Genomic DNA, 17,418 nt, shown 5'->3' with positions numbered 1-17,418 from the left:
AGGTAAATTCCAGGCAAAAATGGGTATGATCAAAAACAAAGATGGCAAGGACCTAACAGAAGAAGAAGAGATCAGGAAAAGGTGGCAAGAATATACAGAAGACCTGTATAGGAAGGATAACAATATCAGGGATAGCTTTGACTGTGTGGAACAGTGAGCTAGAGCCAGACATCCTGAAGAGTGAGGTTGAATGGGCCTTAAGAAGCATTGCTAATAACAAGGCAGCAGGAGACGACGGCATCCCAGCTGAACTGTTCAAAATCTTGCAAGATGATACTGTCAAGGTAATGCATGCCATATGCCAGCAAATTTGGAAAACACAAGAACGGCCATCAGATTGGAAAAAATCAACTTATATCTCCATACCAAAAAAGGGAAACACTAAAGAATGTTCAAACTATCGAACAGTGGCACTCATTTCACATGCCAGTAAGGTAATGCTCAAGATCCTGCAAGGTGGACTTCAGCAATTCATGGAGCGAGAATTCCCAGATGCACAAGCTGGGTTTAGAAAAGGCAGAGGAACTAGGGACCAAATTGCCAATATCCGCTGGTTAATGGAAAAAGCCAGGGAGTTTCAGAAAAACATCTCTTTCTGTTTTATTGACTATTCTAAAGCCTTTGACTGTGTGGACCATAACAAATTGTGGCAAGTTCTTAGTGGTATGGGGATACCAAGTCATCTTGTATGCCTCCTGAAGAATCTGTATAACGACCAAGTAGCAACAGTAAGAACAGACCATGGAACAACGGACTGGTTTAAGATTGGGAAAGGAGCAGATTACTGCAGATGCTGACTGCAGTCAGGAAATCAGAAGACGTTTAATCCTCGGGAGAAGAGCAATGACAAATCTCGATAAAATAGTTAAGAGCAGAGACATCACACTGACAACAAATGTCCGCATAGTTAAAGCAATGGTGTTCCCTGTAGTAACATATGGCTGTGAGAGCTGGACCATAAGGAAAGCTGAGGGAAGGAAGATTGATGCTTTGGAACTGTGGTGTTGGAGGAAAATTCTGAGAGTGCCTTGGACTGCAAGATCAAACCAGTCCATCCTCCAGGAAGTAAAGCCAGACTGCTCACTTGAGGGAATGATATTAAAGGCCAAACTGAAATACTTTGGCCACATAATGAGAAGACAGGACACCCTGGAGAAGATGCTGATGCTAGGGAGAGTGGAGGGCAAAAGGAAGAGGGGCCGACCAAGGGCAAGGTGGATGGATGATATTCTAGAGGTGACGGACTCGTCCCTGGGGGAGCTGTGGGTGTTGACGACTGACAGGAAGCTCTGGCGTGGGCTGGTCCATGAAGTCACGAAGAGTTGGAAGTGACTAAACGAATAAACAACAACACCCAGCCAGAGTCCAACTCAGATCAGATCTGAGTGACTTTAACCAACCTGTATTTATTTATTTTTAAATTCAAATTCAGGTTTCAATAAATTCAGTAAAAATTATTCCAAAGTATGCACAGAATTGCAGCATGATGTACTTTGATTTGCTATTTACTAAACTAGAGGATTACACAGTAGTGTTGGGATGTGGAGGGATAAGAGAGACATCTCTACTGACAGGACCCTCTGTGCACAATACAGTGAGCAGTAAAAAAAAAAAACTGTTAGCGTGCCACCTTTATTCAACATTATGCCTGTTCTTTATCTGCAATTTACCATATTATCATATTGTCCAGACCCAAAATCCAGATACCAGACTTTGTATTCAAGATTTTCTATAGCTTAAGATGTATGGTTTCTGACCTCAACAACTGTATTTTGGGTGTGGACAAAAAACAAACCCTAAAATTAAGTTACACAACTGTGTGCCATTTGGAAAGAGGAATACCAAGGCAATGTAGGCTCCTAAGATACTAAATAACACTTGACTTGTCTCACACCGGTAGAATCCAAATCAGCATCGACCAATCCTCTACAGCAGTGTTTCTCAACTCTGGCGACTTTAATAGGTGTGGACTTCAATTCCCAGAATTCACCAGCCAGCTGGGAGTTGAAGTCCAAGCATCTTAAAGCCGCCAACGTTGAGAAACACTGCTCTACAGGGTGTAGGAATCCATATTAAACTACCTCCACCAGATGATTTTCCCGCCTTTCCTTGAACGCAATCAATCGGAGCACCGGGAAGAGATCGAGGATTTCCCAGGGGAATCTGTTGCAGGGCCGCAACTAGGGCCTGTGTCACCCGGGGCAAACATGGATTCCGCGCCCATTTTGGCGCCCCCCCCCAGCGCTCATTTTGGCGCCCCTCTCCAGCGCGGCCTCCGGGGCACATGCCCTGCTTGCCCCCGCCCCCCCCCAGTTGCAGCCCTGATCTGTTGGGTGGGTGGGGGAGTCCCTCCTCAAGAATCCTTCAGCCGAACGTCGAGTGGGCGTCTATACAAAATGGCCTATATTGGACAAATAAATGATGTCAGCGCGCGCGCTGGCACCCCCCCCCCAAAACCAGTCAGCATCTTCAGGAGAAGGGGGCCCTTTCCAGAGCTGCAAGACCATTTTAGCGGCCGGCTAAATCCGCAACTCGCGTGGGGTGCAATTGCGGGCAGCCTACCCCCACCCCCACCTCCCCGCCGCTTAAATACTCACTGAAGCAGCAGAAGCGTCGGAACTCAGCCGCTTTTCGTCCTTCTCCGGCAGAGCGCAGCTAAGCAGTGCCACCCCTTCCCACTTTCGTTTCTCCAAGGACCTCACGGCCACCTCCACCCACTCGACCGAAATCTCCGCCTTCCGCGCGAAGACAGCCAAAACTGCCGGGAAATCGAAAGTGAAAGTCCTCCGACGGGAAACCGCGCCGTCAAGTGAAGGGGAGAAAAAGGCTGGTCTGAATGCCAGTATTTCGCGCTCTTCATGGGGATGAGGCGGGAGATGACTTGACCATACGAAAGTTTTTACTTGGGAGACACGCTGATGGGTCCAACCCCAAATCACTGAAGAATGTGCCAGTTTTGATCACGGTACCGTAAGCGGTTTCACGCACAGATGTTATGGAGGGCGTAGGAGCTAGGGGCAGCTGTGGTCCCAGGATAGGATAAAGGGTGTGTTACTCCTGGACTTCAGCGGAGGAAAGAAAATAAAAAATCTCTGCTACCTAAGTCTGGATAAACGAAACCTAGCGAGATGGGAAACGCGAAAGCAACGGCAGCAGTTACAATTACAAAAAATGAGGATGGGAGAAATATACCTTCTCTTCAGGCTGAAGAGGAATTCCTCAAACAGCAGCTCCAAGGAAGTTGGCTTCTTGCTGGGAGAGATGGTTAGAATTTTATTTCCTTATCAGGTTCGCTTCTGAGCGGGGATGGAAGAAATAGCAGGCAACTGTTCTTTATTCTTCACCCAAGAACAAAAGCAATGTGGGCGATCATGCAGGATCCTCCCCTTACAGCTCAATATATACATTCCATTCAGCCCAGTGTTTCTCAACCTTGGCAACTTTAAGATGTGTGGACTTAAATTCCCAGAATTCCCCAGCCAGCCGTGGTTGGGTCCCTCCTATAGAATATCTCCCCTTACCCAGTTACTCATACTCCACCACAGCACCATTCCATATAAGGGCCTGCCTTCCTTCCTTCCGCCTCTTGACTGTTAGCTAAACAATACCTTCTTCTAGGAAGAAGCTCTCCTTGGAAGTACCCCTTATCTTAATTCTATGGGGACAGCTTCTTATCTATCAAGGTTAGTGAAAAGGGCCTCTAAGCTTACTAACTTGAAAAAAAGAATGAGGCAGGATTCAAAGATCCTTAATGAAAGTCTAAATGTTTGAATGTAAGCATCTATGTATGTATGAATATTGAATATTAAATATATTTCTATCTATGTAAAATCTTCTGTCAAGATCTTGGAGGTCAGGGTCCAGTGTCCCTGTTAAGCAAAGGCTAAAAGAATCCATTCACGTATCTTGATCCTAAAGTAACACTGTTAATTATTTCTGTCTTGAAAAATAAATTGATGGAAAATGCCCACTTCCAGACTATCTCCCTTTCCCTCTTGAATCCAGTTGAAAACAGCCCTGAAATGGATCTATGTTCAGTTCTATTCTGACAGCAGGACACTATGAACATGAGCATGGATATACATTTGCAGGTCTAGAGGTCACAGAAAACAGCCCATCCATGCCCATTGGTGAAAGACTTACTTGAGCGTCTCATTTGTCCCCATCCCCACCCCTGAGATCCCTTTGATCAAATAAGAGAAAATGGTCCTTTCCTTTTAAGATAAATGCTAAGAGGAAGCCTTGACTCAGCAGGGTGCCTGATTACAAAGGCTGTCCCTCGGAACCCTGGCAAATTACATCTTCTCGGAAGTCTTAGAGAGAGGGTGCCCTTGCAAAAACCAAAAGCAAGGCTTCCCTATATAAAGGGCTTCTGGGGAACTCCAGCCCTAGAATAGATCTAGACTAGCAGAGACCCTTTTTCTTTCTTCTACAGTATTTTCTGCCAAATGAAGGTATCAGCAAGAGAAGACAATCTGTTGAACCTCTAACTGCAAAGAGTTAGATATGACAAAAGTGTTTGTGGATTACAATTCTGCTTGAAATGCAGGTAAATGCTGCTTCAAAAGGATAAAATTGTTGTCTTTGAAGTATGACTGTTATTAAAAATATAAAAGACAATTTCATAATAACTCTTTCACAGCATTTACATGCTAATTTCCAAACCCTGTTTTCTGTTTGAAAGTTAAAAATTAGATTGAGTAAACTTAAAGCAAAACCAAACAGAAAAAAACTTTGAAATATATATTATTTTTATTTGTTTACATCATTTAATTTCTCTTTTAGAAAAGGTATGTCTAAGAGACTAAAACCCATTATTTCAAAATTACAAATCTTAAAATTTGCAGTATTTATCATATTTTAGTTTTGCACCCAGTTTAGTCCCAGCTAAACATGCTTCAAATTTTGCATCCATTTCTTTGCTCTGAGCTTCAGTGAACAAAGTTTTCCAATCGCCCACTTCACCTGTACAGGACCAATGAAAAAAGAATTATTTATGTCTTCATCTATAAAAATTCAACAGTCTGAAACATCTTTGGAGTGTGGAAATTTGCATAATTTATATGCTTTATAAAGTATTGATATGCAAGTCTACAGTATTCAGAAATAAGACCTGTTGAATTTAATGGGTTTTCCAGATAGTAAAGCTTTATAGCCTAAGACACCTGGGAATAAACCAAATAAGGTGATAAGTGGATTATCTCCTAGTAAAAAGCACGTCAAATATTTACTATGCTATTGTGCTATTGTTTGTTTATACAGTTCTGTATGTTTACATGACATCTACTATATCGCCATTCAGTTGTTGTTTTTTACTTTTTTATATGGAAACACCTTTTTCAGACAAGGTAGAAGAATGACTGATGTTGTTCTGGCCCTTGGTGGATTACATATTTGGGGAGGAGCTACAACATCCATGGGATTTACATCATTATATTCGTACAACATTATCCTAATTACTGAAATAACCTGTATTAGGTCTGCAGAATATACTGAACTATAAATTAACCAAATTCATAGGGTTCACCCAATATCGTAAGCACGCATGCATACACACAGATACAAAACCAATTTTAAAACTTAGAATGCTTCAGAAATTTTGCCAATGTTTGCTGGGTTTGTAGTTGACTTAATTAAGTGTAGTATTTGTTACCAAATGCCCAATATAAAAGAAAGAAGATAAAATTGCTCTAGCCTGGGTTTTCCTTGGGACACTGACTATAAAGCCAGAGACAAGATCTATTTTCTGCTCTTGAACTTTTTTTTTAAAATGTTACACCCTGATCTCCTCCAAGTATGTGGGGAGTATAGTTATGCTGTCTGCAAATTGTATTCACACTATATTTGTTGGACATGAACTTGGAAAAGCTACTCCCCATCTTAGCTAATGGGTTGCTTTTGCACAAAGCTTGCCCATGGACCAACTCCAGATCATTCACTCTGCCTCCAGATTCCCGGCCTATCTGGATGTGACCTCTGCTTCCCTTGAAGATCTCCATGGAGCATTGTACCCAGGCCCCACCCATTTTTTTAAAATGCCAGGAATTAACCATTCTTGTGGATTGAGCCCAGGAAATCATCAACAGCCAGGCGTTCATTTGTCTAATAACCATAGTTTCTCCTGGAGAACTGTGACTTGCCTGCTGTTGTCATTCCAGCTTCTAAAGTTGGTTACATGGGGCTGCCTATAGGATTCTTTGGAAACCAAATAGTTATGAGGCTAAATCAGGAATCTGGGGGAAAAATTGGTAGGTATTTTTTACATAGGTGCCATAGTTAGATGCAAGTAACAAAAGGTTTTGTGTCTGCCAGTGTCTGTGATTTGTAGAACAAACAATTTTGTTTTGCAAGAATGCTGAAAAGAACCACTTACAGAGCTCTGCATTTTAGCTACAGTACCATAGTCCCTCACCACTGGCTACCCCAGCTAGGACCAAGGGTAATTAAAGTCCAAAATATTTGGAGGATGTTAGGTTGCTTCTGTGGTAGCGGGATTCATGAGTATAATATATCTGTTTATTTACAGAATGAAATACGCAAATTCTCCAGAAATTACTGTAGGTCAGGTTTATATTCTATATATGGTGATAAAAGTAAAAAGACATTGCAGTGTCTTTTAAAGGGTTTCTGTCCCTCTATTCTGCAATGTAACAGAAGGACAGAACTTTAAAACTGGGCCCTTAAAATACTGAGATAGCATGTTATAAATCTTAGTTTTGCTTCTAATAATAATTGCCTCCACTAGAGGGCATTTGTGTTCTTTGAAGAAACAGCTTCTTAACAGCAGTCTTGAGCCCTGAAGAAAATAGTACCTTTTCTGAAAATAACAGGAGCAAAGGAACCCAAAGTTTCCTGAGATTTGCTGCTCATTGCTTGAAAGGTAGCCTTGTCTGCAATAGACTTAATCATCTCATCAGACAGAGGGAGTTCAAAAAAGTCAGCTATTTGCTTGACTCCTTCCAGAAGGTTCTGTAAAATAATAGCGATCAATCATTTAAAATAATACAGGTAGACTTCACTTAACTGCAGTTGGGGCTGGCAACTCTGTCTCTAAGCAACATGGTCATTAAGGGAGACATCACGTGACTGTGACTTGCAATTTTACTGCCAGTTTCTCCATTGACTCTGCTTGTCAGAAGCCATCTGTGAAGCAGGCAAATGGTGACCACGTGACTGTGGGATGCTGTGACCATTGTAAATGCCCACCAGTTGCAAAGCACCCAAATCTCAGTCATGTGACCGCAGGGATGCTGAAATGATTGTAAGTGCTAGGAGCGGTCATAAAGTTACATCTTCAGTGCCGTAACTTCAAATGGTCACTAAACAGAGCAGTTGTTAAATGAGGACTACCTGTATAATACTTTGACACCCAAAGGTTTTACTTCTGAGGTTCACATGCACAACATTGTGTTGTTAATATTTATTTATTAAAATATTTACATATCATTTTTCATTTTTGTAAATCCAATTATTAGCATGTATGTCAATCTCATTAGCATGTTTATGGAGCCTGAATTAGGATTGCCCTTAACTGTAGAATTACCATTTATATTTTCATTTCAAAATATTTAAACTAGATAATCAGGTAGGTTACAAAATAATAAAAGGGAGACACTATATTAATTATGAAGCTACACAACGGAGAAAAGTCAAACACTGAGACCAAACACTAAGGAACAAGGCTAGATTCTTACATTGCACTTAAAGTGCAGTTTGTTTGTGGTTTAGGGGATTGAGTGGTTCTAGCTCTTGTGATTTGTAAAGCATAGTTTATGGATTAACATATTAGCCAAGAAACCATGGTTAAGCAAACAGTGACCAAGTATGATATGTGAACCCAGTCCACATCATCTCCCAGTCACCCTATGATACATAGAGTGGAAGAATGAGAGCCTTTCCCACGTGCGCCTAAGCATGGCATAGACATACCCTGCGATCCCTTAGGCCCATGACATTGCCCTCATTTTGCGTCTACCCCAGCTTAAAGTTGTCCTTCACTGTTCCCTTAAGCAGTCAAGAAGTTGTGGCAGTTCTCACATGCTTCACCAACCATTCTTAGTGTCCCAGGTGAACCGCCCAGGGGATGGGATCAGCCCAGCACCTATTGGACATTTCTGGCTGGTGCTATCCTCCAGGGCCACTCTATTTGGGACAGCAGGAAAGTCTGGATCTTTTAATCTGGGCTCCCCTGTTTACCTACCAGGTCTCCAAGCCAATTCCATCTCAGAGACCTGGATCAGCCTGAACAGCAACTGGTTCAGCTCATACTGGCATAACTCACCTGTTCAGGCTCCTGTTGTCAGGAGTCGGGTGGACCGGTTCTCTCTCCTCCTTCATCACCTGCTCACCCAACCCCTCCTTCATTGCCTAACATCTGTTGGTTGGGCTTACAGCTGACAGACACTTGAGAAGTATCATGCAAAATCTCTCTTTTGGGGGAGATGGGCAGTAACAAAATTTGAATAATAAAGCAGGCAGGCCGTTCTTTCAAAAGTCTCTGAACTGTATGGATGATGGAAACATGCTACGTGAGAAATAATAGTAGAATAGTAGATAATAGTAGAAAACTGAAGGTTCTTATTTAAACATCAGAACACAAATAGCTTCATGATGACCTTGATTGCTCCAGTGAATGCAGACAAAAAGGAGGATTTTAAAAAACACAGGAATGATATCTCAGTTACTAAATAAACCATGTAAAGGGACAAATAGTCTGCCTAGAAAAGGTCATGAAAGCAGTATCCCTCCAAAGTGTCAGACATGACTTGGTGCCTGTACAGGGGACCTTTCACCTTTTTTTCATGTTAATTAGAGTTTGGAAATACAGTATCATTATGCAAGGCAAGATAAAATCTGGTTAGAGTAGGTCAGTCTCCAGATACATGGATTTCAATCCCAGTATTTCTTTTGGGTCTATGTCTGTAAATTATTAAATCAGTCAACCAGTTCATTGCTGGATTCTCCTTTGTTGAGAATCCTGGGAGCTAAAGCATTCACAACTAGGCATGATTATGATGATGAAAAAAATGGTCATGCATGACGGTAATGTCACAGTGCAAACTCCATCCTTTTGTACTTGTATCCGGATGCTGGACACAAGTCACAGGACTTGCATCATGATATCATGATGCACATTTTTGTCACTTGCTCCCTTCTTGCCTCCTCCCCATGGATGCCTATTTGCTGAAGTCCACACATCTGGAAGTTGCTCATATTGGGGAATGCTGGAGAAGGCTTCCTCCATAGCAGGCTACGGAAAAAATGTGTGGTATACTGTAAATATTATTTTAATTTCTAAGAAGACTTACTTCTTTCAGTTCTTCATAGGTGATTATCATTATATTTTCTTCATCCATATGTTTGTCCCAAGCAACAGCATGGTCAAAGTAGGAATTCCACCCAACTGAAATGATAAGTACAGTCTCTACCTCACAATCTGATTAAGTTCTCTATATGAGACAAGGAAAATATAGCAATCTCATTCATATCAATTGGATTGGAACCAGGGTTATCATGACTATTTTAATCCTACTGATTTAACTGAGTCTATTTTAAGTAAGAGACATCTGGATATAACCCAACGTGATACTGACTCCAGGTTGACCAGCACGGGGCACATTTTTATAATATGCAAACGTAATAGGCAAATCAAGAGGATTAAGTGATAAAATTTAGCTCAATTCATTCTAATCCAATTAGTAATAAATTACTGTACTCTGAATCATACCTTGTTAGGATAGGTCTGATGCTACATGCAGTGATATCATTCTAAAAGGTCTTTTTTTACTTGGTCAGTTTTGTGCTACGTGAGAATTCTTTTGTCACATTAAGGAGAGGAAGAAAAAGAGAGTTTCTGTTTCTTCAAAGACTTCTGGAACAGTATAAGTTTATATTGCTCAATGCATATCACCTTTAGGCTAGAAAATTAATCTGAAGATTACTTTTAGTAATTTCCTTTGTAAGTAGAAACATATGGGGAGATATCTTTTATTTCATTTTATTTTATTTTACTTGAAATTTCACATATTACTTCAACTTATATGCCATTCCATTTCCAGATTCTGAGCTGCATATAAGTTGAAGTAATAAATAAATTACATTAATTTTTAAGATGAGGGCTTCTTTAATTGTGCTTATTCAGATCACTGAGCATAAGATCTCTTGCCTTCTGATCATAGGAAGAATTAGAAAGGCAGCCAAAAATGTGGAGTCCCCTCTTTTGCTATCATCCATCTTGTTGAAGAGACAAGTGGATTTACTGTATGTCATAAGCTATTACATAGTGTGGTCTCTACAGTATTGTTTATACACAAATTATCTTTGGAATGTTTTCTGTTTCAGGTAAGTCTATTGCAAATAGACTCATCCATAATTTTATTTATGTAACTTGGACAGCTGCAGCAACTCATTTCTGATATGCTTTAAGAATTAAATAAATTACCATTTTAAATGTGCTTAACATGTTAGTTGGGGGGACTCGGTGGCGCTGCGGGTTAAACCGCTGAGCTGCCGATCGGAAGGTCGGTGGTTCGAAACCGCGCGGCGGGGTGAGCTCCCGTTGCTCGTCCCAGCTCCTGCTCACCTAGCAGTTCGAAAACATGCAAATGTGAGTAGATCAATAGGTACCGCTTCGGCGGGAAGGTAACGGCGTTCCGAGTCGTCATGCTGGCCACATGACCTGGAAGTGTCTATGACAACGCCGGCTCCAAGGCTTAGAAACAGAGATGAGTACCGCCCCCTAGAGCCGGACACGACTGGACTTTACGTCAAGGGAAACCTTTACCTTTACCTAACATGTTAGTTTCGCTATTGGTATTAAAATGTACAGGAATAGCTAACTTGAAATGAGAAATATGCTAAAGACATAAATAATGGACAGATTCTTGAAGTTGAAGTCAATGAAAGACTTGCTTTTGATGCCAGTGCATGAAATTCCCTGCATTTAATTTGCTTCAGTATATCTTGATACAGTGAGTTAAAGAAAAAAAAAGTTATGCTTCTGTGCAATCACCTAGATTGGATCAGATTCAAATTTAACTGGAACATTTTCAGGCTAAGCAGAATCTGGAAACCATGCCAGGCCTTGAAAGAACAAAAGGAATATATAAGATAATATACCTTCACCATTCATAAACTTTTGAAAGAAATCATCCCAGGAACTGACTTTAGGAAGCAAAGGATTTTTGTTGTAAAAATGGTAGTAGGATACAGCTGCATCTTTGGGATTTCGAAATACCACCAGCATCTGTTTAAATAGACAGATGATAGATAGAAGATCACTAGGTGTGGTTTAAACGAATTATAAATATCCAGTAAAGTGACATGCAGTATTTATATACTGAAACTACGACATAAATCAGGGTTGCATTTTCTATGCCAAAATTTGCACTTGGCCTTTGAATGGTGGCATGCCAAGAATTGCACCCTACAAAGAAAACAGACTTCTGTCTCAATAACATTTTTGGTTGGAGAGACTTGGATAAATCTCCAGAATCTCAATTACTTTGGATAAATATTGAAGAAAAAGATATGATCCTAAGTATTATATACTGTGGTTTGATTCATGGATAAAAGTTATAACAGAAAGGACCCCAGATTCAGGACCACCTTCCAGCACAGTAATTACAGGGAACATTGCTTTCAACTACGTTGAGGATATAAGGGACCTAAACTTTTTTGACTATATCATCTTATGATTTTATGAGACCTTCAGAAATGTATAATACTCAGTATCTACATACTGATATGCAACCAGGTAATGCTGTTGGATGATAGTACTCACAATTAAGTACTGTTTCCTTACCTTCACCTTATTCTCCAGAAAAGATTTTGGAATGTTGTCATAATGGAGATGAGTTGTATAATAACGGGGAGATGGCTGTTCTTTCATTCTCTGAAATAAAACAAAAAATTGCTAAAATTCTGTTGACGAATGACCCCATTCGCATATGTACATGCGCCTGACAAGCTCACTTCCTGGTTGGTTGCATATACTTGCAAATGTCCTGCAAGGATGGGATTTGTTGTTGTTGTTAGTTGCTGTTGAGTCATTTATGACTTATTGCAACCCTATGTATAACAAAAGAAAATGCTGTTCGGTCTTGCGCCATATGCCTGACTGTTCCAATGTTTGCCTCCATTGTTGTGGTAATTGAATCAATCCATCACATTGAAGGTCTTCCTCTTTTCCTCTGGCCCTCGACTTTACCAAACATGATGTCCTTTTCAAGCGATCGGTCTTTCCTGATGATGTGCCCAAAGTATGAGAGTCTAAGCTTAGTATCTTTGCCTCTACAGAATGTTCTGGTTGTATTTCTTCTAAAACTGATTTGTTTGTTCTTCTGGCAGTCCATGGTATTTTCAATAATCTTCACCAACACCACAATTCGAATGCATCAATTCTTCTATCTTCCTTTTTTAATGTCCAACTTTCAGAGGCATATGTGGCAATTGAGAAGACCTTTGTTTTTAAACTGACATCTTTACTTCTGAAAATTTCAGATAGGTCTTTGATGGCAGATTTTCCCAGCACGATACATCATTTGATTTCTTGATTACTACCCCTTACAAAATGTAGGTACAGGTATTTGTTCAAAAATTTATCAAGGAGAGAGAAAGGGGATAGAAGAGGTTGTTTCACTATTAGGAACTCCAGGCTCAACTCAGATTGGAGGATAAAACATAAGACATCAAAATAAAATTTGAGCCAGAAAGACTAAGAGTATGATCTCTCCTCAGACCCTAAGGAAAATCGTAACCTCAGAGAGACACGCTGTGTGTCTGAGGAGATGAAGGCAAATAAGGGAAACTTGCTGTGTATTCAGATATATAATGGTCCCCAAAAAAACTGCCCCTAGCTGGGATCCCCAGTACAGTTTGCTGCAAACATAACAGCATCAGCAAGTTTGCATTAACAAAAAAACATGGTTAAAAAACCATGGCCTCTTCATTATGTAGATGGTAATAATGGCCACCCAGATCTCTGTCTGTAACCAACTCTCCTGTCCTGTCCCCTGCTCTGAAGAGGCAGATCTGCTTACATAATTCTTTTGCATGTAACAAGCGATTCTACAAACATACCAGAACATAAAACCATACTGGAGATTAGATTGGTTAGTCAGAAGTACATTCTCTCAAAATCCATGCAGTATCTAAGTAAAATAACCTTGAAGGGCTTTTTTCTTTCTTGTATCTCAATATCGCTATCAAGTTTTCTGTTTCTTTGACCCTGCTGTAGAACAGGCTCACAAATCCAAAGATTCTAACTCTATCAAAATAATGCAATAACGTATAAGATCTGTAATGTAGATAGTAAAATAAAAAAAAACCACCTTCAAGCCTGAGTGTGCTTCCTGGTAACTTACATGGATGCATCCATGCAGCTTTTTCTGGCACACAACAGAAATAATTTGCCATTGCCTTATTCCAGAATATTTTTTCAAATCTTCAGTGTAGCTTATAAACCTGGACTCTAGTATTCCACCAGGGTCCAGTCAATTAAGCTCAGCTCTAGTTTTGCCATATGCTGAAGCAGACTGAATTACCCAGGCCATTTAACCGCTTAAATTATTCTAGAAAAGGCTGAATTCATACTGACCAGAGTTTTTTCTGGGCTTCCAAATTCAAGCATTAAGAGGAATTTTGGTAGTGGTAAGTCCTTGCCACTTGAAGTTGCAGCTACCATTTCACACACAATGTGAAATACCCAGTTGGTACCTACAAGAGAAAACAAGTAAGCTGTGTTTAGATTATGGAGGTATTACCCCCATAGCCAAGAGGACAAACATGTTTTCTTGAAGCCAGTTGTCATGGTCCGTGTTCCAATGTTCCTGGAAAACATCGTAACGTGTTCCCATGCCATGCTGGTGCTGGCACAGATTGCTGTACAGGAGGGGGCTGCTCCTGTTCACTTGTACCAGGCTGTGATGCGAGGAGTGAAGAATGCATGTCTGGGTTATCTTGACTGGTCAAGGACATTTCCTGAGGACTGGCAGAAACCATTATGGGCACCTGCAGGGGATGGAATTGTACTGACTCTGGGGGGAGGGACTGGACACTGCTTTTACTGGGAGAAATCCTGTGCTTTTACTATTCTCAGCTTTGCTTGTGATCCTGCATACTATTCATTATTAAATCAGATATCCGTGAAAGCCTTGTGTGAGTCTGATAGTGATTTTGAATAGGCAATCATTACACCAGTGAAGTTTAAGCATGCCAAGCAGAAGTGGACAGTGATTGGAAACTACTAAAATGTTTAGACCTTAGCTTGTAGATTTTGTTATGTGTTGACACTTGGTTGGATATAATACCAATCTATAATGTATATAAATGAGTAGAGAAAAAGTGCGTCTTGGGTTTGTGGGATCCTTTTCTTGCTCCTCTTTTTTCCGTTACCCTTGAGGTAAGCTATAGTTTGCGGTTTCACCCAATCTACAAAGACTTGCACTTTCTCTGCAGGTTCCAAGTGGCAACCAGGCAGCAATCCTGATTTGTGGAGCCCATGCTAGCCAGAGTTCAACCAGTGGCACTACTAGAGATGAGGGAGGCTGAGTTAGGTAACCTTTTGGAGTTCGTAGGCATCCATGCTCTTGTAATTGCTCCATCCCCATTTTACTGCTATTCTGTCTTCTCATTGAGTCATAGAGAGTTGGGCAGCATGCAAGTTTAATAAAATTATATCATCATCATCATCATCATCATCACCATCATCTCCTGGGTGCACTCAATATCTGCCCTGCCCTCTTTATGAAACATGACATCTTTTCTCTTTTTTTTCTTCCTCCCCTCCCCTCTTTCCCATAGGATCTCTAAGAGTCAGAGGCAGGACAGCACCTCTTTTTTAAATACATGGTGATGAATTTGGGAATAAATTGTCACCAATTCAGATAAAATGTTCAATCAGCCTCAGGGCAAGATTGGAGGAGCAGGTTTGCAGAGCATATTAGAAGATGTGTCAAAGTGATAGTTTGGTACAATGGTAATAGTTTCACCCCACCATTTCTTCCATTCCCAATCCATCAATAGCAACAGCAGACTGAAGACAATCCACAGCCATCCTTAAATCTGCCAAATTTGAAATGCTGAGAACAAAAGCAAAGAACCATTACTTTGACCTGAGCTGCCACAAGTCTGCCGTAATAAAAACCCTCTCGCTTCCCCCTTCATGAAAAGGAAAAATTGATTTGTTTGCATACATGCATCTTGTCTCCCAGTACTAATCCTTACTTTAGCGTTGTGGATTTGTCTGGTTGTATGTAAGAAAGTGAGGGTGATGCATAGCCTTGTATGGCGCAGAGTGGTAGGTGGCAGTATGGCAACTGAAACTCTCCCCAAGACCTGAGTTTGATCCCAGTGGAAGCTGGATTCTCGGGCAGCTGGCTCAGGTTGACTCAGCCTTCCATCCTTCCCAGGTTGGTAAAACGAGTACCCGGCTTGCTGGGGAAGGTGACGACTGGGGAAGGCAACAGCAAACCACCCCGCTATAGTCTGCCTAGAAAGCGCTGCAAAAGCAGCGTCCCCCCCAAAGGGTCAGACATGACTCGGTGCTTGCACAGGGGACTTTTCACCTTTCACACACGTAAGAAAGTAAATAAATAAATCTATTGAGGGACACTGAAAAAAATATCAAAATGCCACTTTTTCTCTTGAAAGAAGCCCAGGAGCCAGAGGCATGGAGAGGCAAGAATTCCTATAAATGCCACAAAATTTCCTTAAGTTCTGGATGTTACCTGGTTATTGTGTTTTGCCATCTTCAGAAGTTCTGTGTCGTTCCCAGGGGCAGTTCCACTTTGTTGGACTATGGCCAATGTTCAGTCTGAACTACTGTGGCCAGGCTGTCCCTGTCTTGTGACAGGAGCAACTGAGAGCATTTTGGCCTCCTAAGGTGCTTGAACCTCCAGCGGTTCCTGCTTTTTCAGTGCACATACATCCCCATTCGGAGAAAGCCATTCATCCAGTTCCAGGACCTAGGGCTCAAAATGTGCAAACCTGTGTTGCTTTTCCTTTATTTTTCCCATTTCTACAGCTGCCTTCTTGCATATGACTTTTGTATCTAGCCAACCGTCTCCATATTACAATGTCCAGCCAACAGAGGTGTCCTTTCCTGATGTAACTGGGGTAGGAGTATTTGCTGGATTATAGGGCATGATTTCCTGGTAAATGCTCTATTCTAAAAGTTAAACTTCACATTCAGTTAGGTGTAGTTAAAATGGCTAGCTTAAAACCAAGAAGAGGTTTTAAAAAGGATTAGGGTCAGCCTGTCTATGCCCAGCTGCTTTTTTTTCCCTTTCATCTTTGTACAGTGGTCCTTCTTAGCCAAAAACTATATGATCAGCCAACAGGGCAACACATATCATGGGATCTAAATTTTTAAAATGCCATCCCCAAGCATATTTACCTTATTTTGAGGGAAGGCCACAAGATTAAAAGTATTTTGTTTGCTTAAAGTTTTAACAGAATATAGCATGCAGCTTATAAATTATTCGTGACTTCTAGGATCATAAAACCTGAGCAGGTTCACCTGGTGCCCAGTCGTTGTCCAGCCTTCCCCAAACTCATCCCTTCTCGATTCTTTCTGCTACCTTCCCACCGTATAGCTGAGGGTGATGACAGTTGCAACTCTAGATAATTGCAGGATGTCAGTTTGGGGAAGTCTGTTCTAATAGATTGCAAATAAACTTGGGATCATCTGAGAGGCAGCAGTGGGGGACAAAACTTGAAAAAAAGTGGTGACAACGCTATAGTTTTCCTCTTTGCTTTGCTTTCCAAAAGAAAGAAGGAAGAATAGATACTCACCACATTTTGGATAAGCAACTACCAGCATATCATCCTTTCTCGCTTCGATGGTTTCCAGTGCTTCAAAGGTCTCTGCACTACAAAGGCGGTTAGGATACAGGACTCCTTTGAAAGTAAGTAAAAGCTCTTCATTCTGGTTGTCTTTATTCTCATCAAAAAGCTTATTCACTATTTGCAGAATGCTGCTACTTTCTTCAGCCATTCTTTTCTCTTGCAGGCAGTCTCTGCCTTGTCACCGATCGTCTCCAAAGGCGGCTCTAGTTTTGTGCACAGATTTTTCGATGCCGTGTTTCTCTTGCTCAATAAAGGAGAAACTGCTGAGGAGGAAACAGTTATGAATCACCAGTCTTCCCACGCTATATCCTGGGGTGTGATGATGACGTAACAGTTTTTGGAGTACAGATTACTTAATCTGCTGGGGAAGAGCAGAACTTTCTTTGAAGAAATCATTTGGGAAAGGGATTGTAATGCCGGAAGCCCAAATGAATGGAGAGGAAACAGCCTGAAACCGTATTGATTGGTTAAAGGATTCTTTCCCGTTTTAATGAAAGGACTATATGGAAGTCTTTTTCTGCTTACCTTGTTTCTGTCAACTCAGTAACACGAATGTTAAAAAGATTGTGT

The 17,418-nt window shown here is 41.0% G+C and overlaps 2 protein-coding genes across 2 annotated transcripts in view; both read right to left on the bottom strand.

Moving 5' to 3' along the window:
• EIF2AK2 (eukaryotic translation initiation factor 2 alpha kinase 2) overlaps window positions 1–2,702 on the bottom strand; it is a 32,385-nt gene extending 29,683 nt beyond the window's left edge. The window contains exon 1 of the mRNA XM_063305670.1: window positions 2,598–2,702. The gene's annotated coding sequence lies outside the window, so the exon portion shown is untranslated. The remainder of the gene's footprint in view (window positions 1–2,597) is intronic.
• Window positions 2,703–4,746: 2,044 nt separating this feature from the next.
• Window positions 4,747–17,079, bottom strand: LOC134499117 (sulfotransferase 6B1-like). The gene is made up of 7 exons (XM_063305682.1): window positions 16,795–17,079; window positions 13,598–13,716; window positions 11,804–11,893; window positions 11,119–11,245; window positions 9,309–9,403; window positions 6,813–6,969; window positions 4,747–4,965 (listed from the first exon to the last, which is right to left on the bottom strand). The coding sequence occupies exons 1-7, from the start codon at window positions 16,994–16,996 to the stop codon at window positions 4,835–4,837; spliced, it is 921 nt and encodes a 306-aa protein (XP_063161752.1). The 5' UTR covers window positions 16,997–17,079; the 3' UTR covers window positions 4,747–4,834.
• Between the last annotated feature and the right edge of the window lie 339 nt (window positions 17,080–17,418).

This window comes from Candoia aspera, chromosome 1, assembly GCF_035149785.1.
Source record: "Candoia aspera isolate rCanAsp1 chromosome 1, rCanAsp1.hap2, whole genome shotgun sequence".
Lineage (NCBI taxonomy): Eukaryota > Metazoa > Chordata > Lepidosauria > Squamata > Boidae > Candoia > Candoia aspera.
Note: the sequence above shows the minus strand (reverse complement) of the source record. Positions and strands in the feature narration are given on the sequence as shown.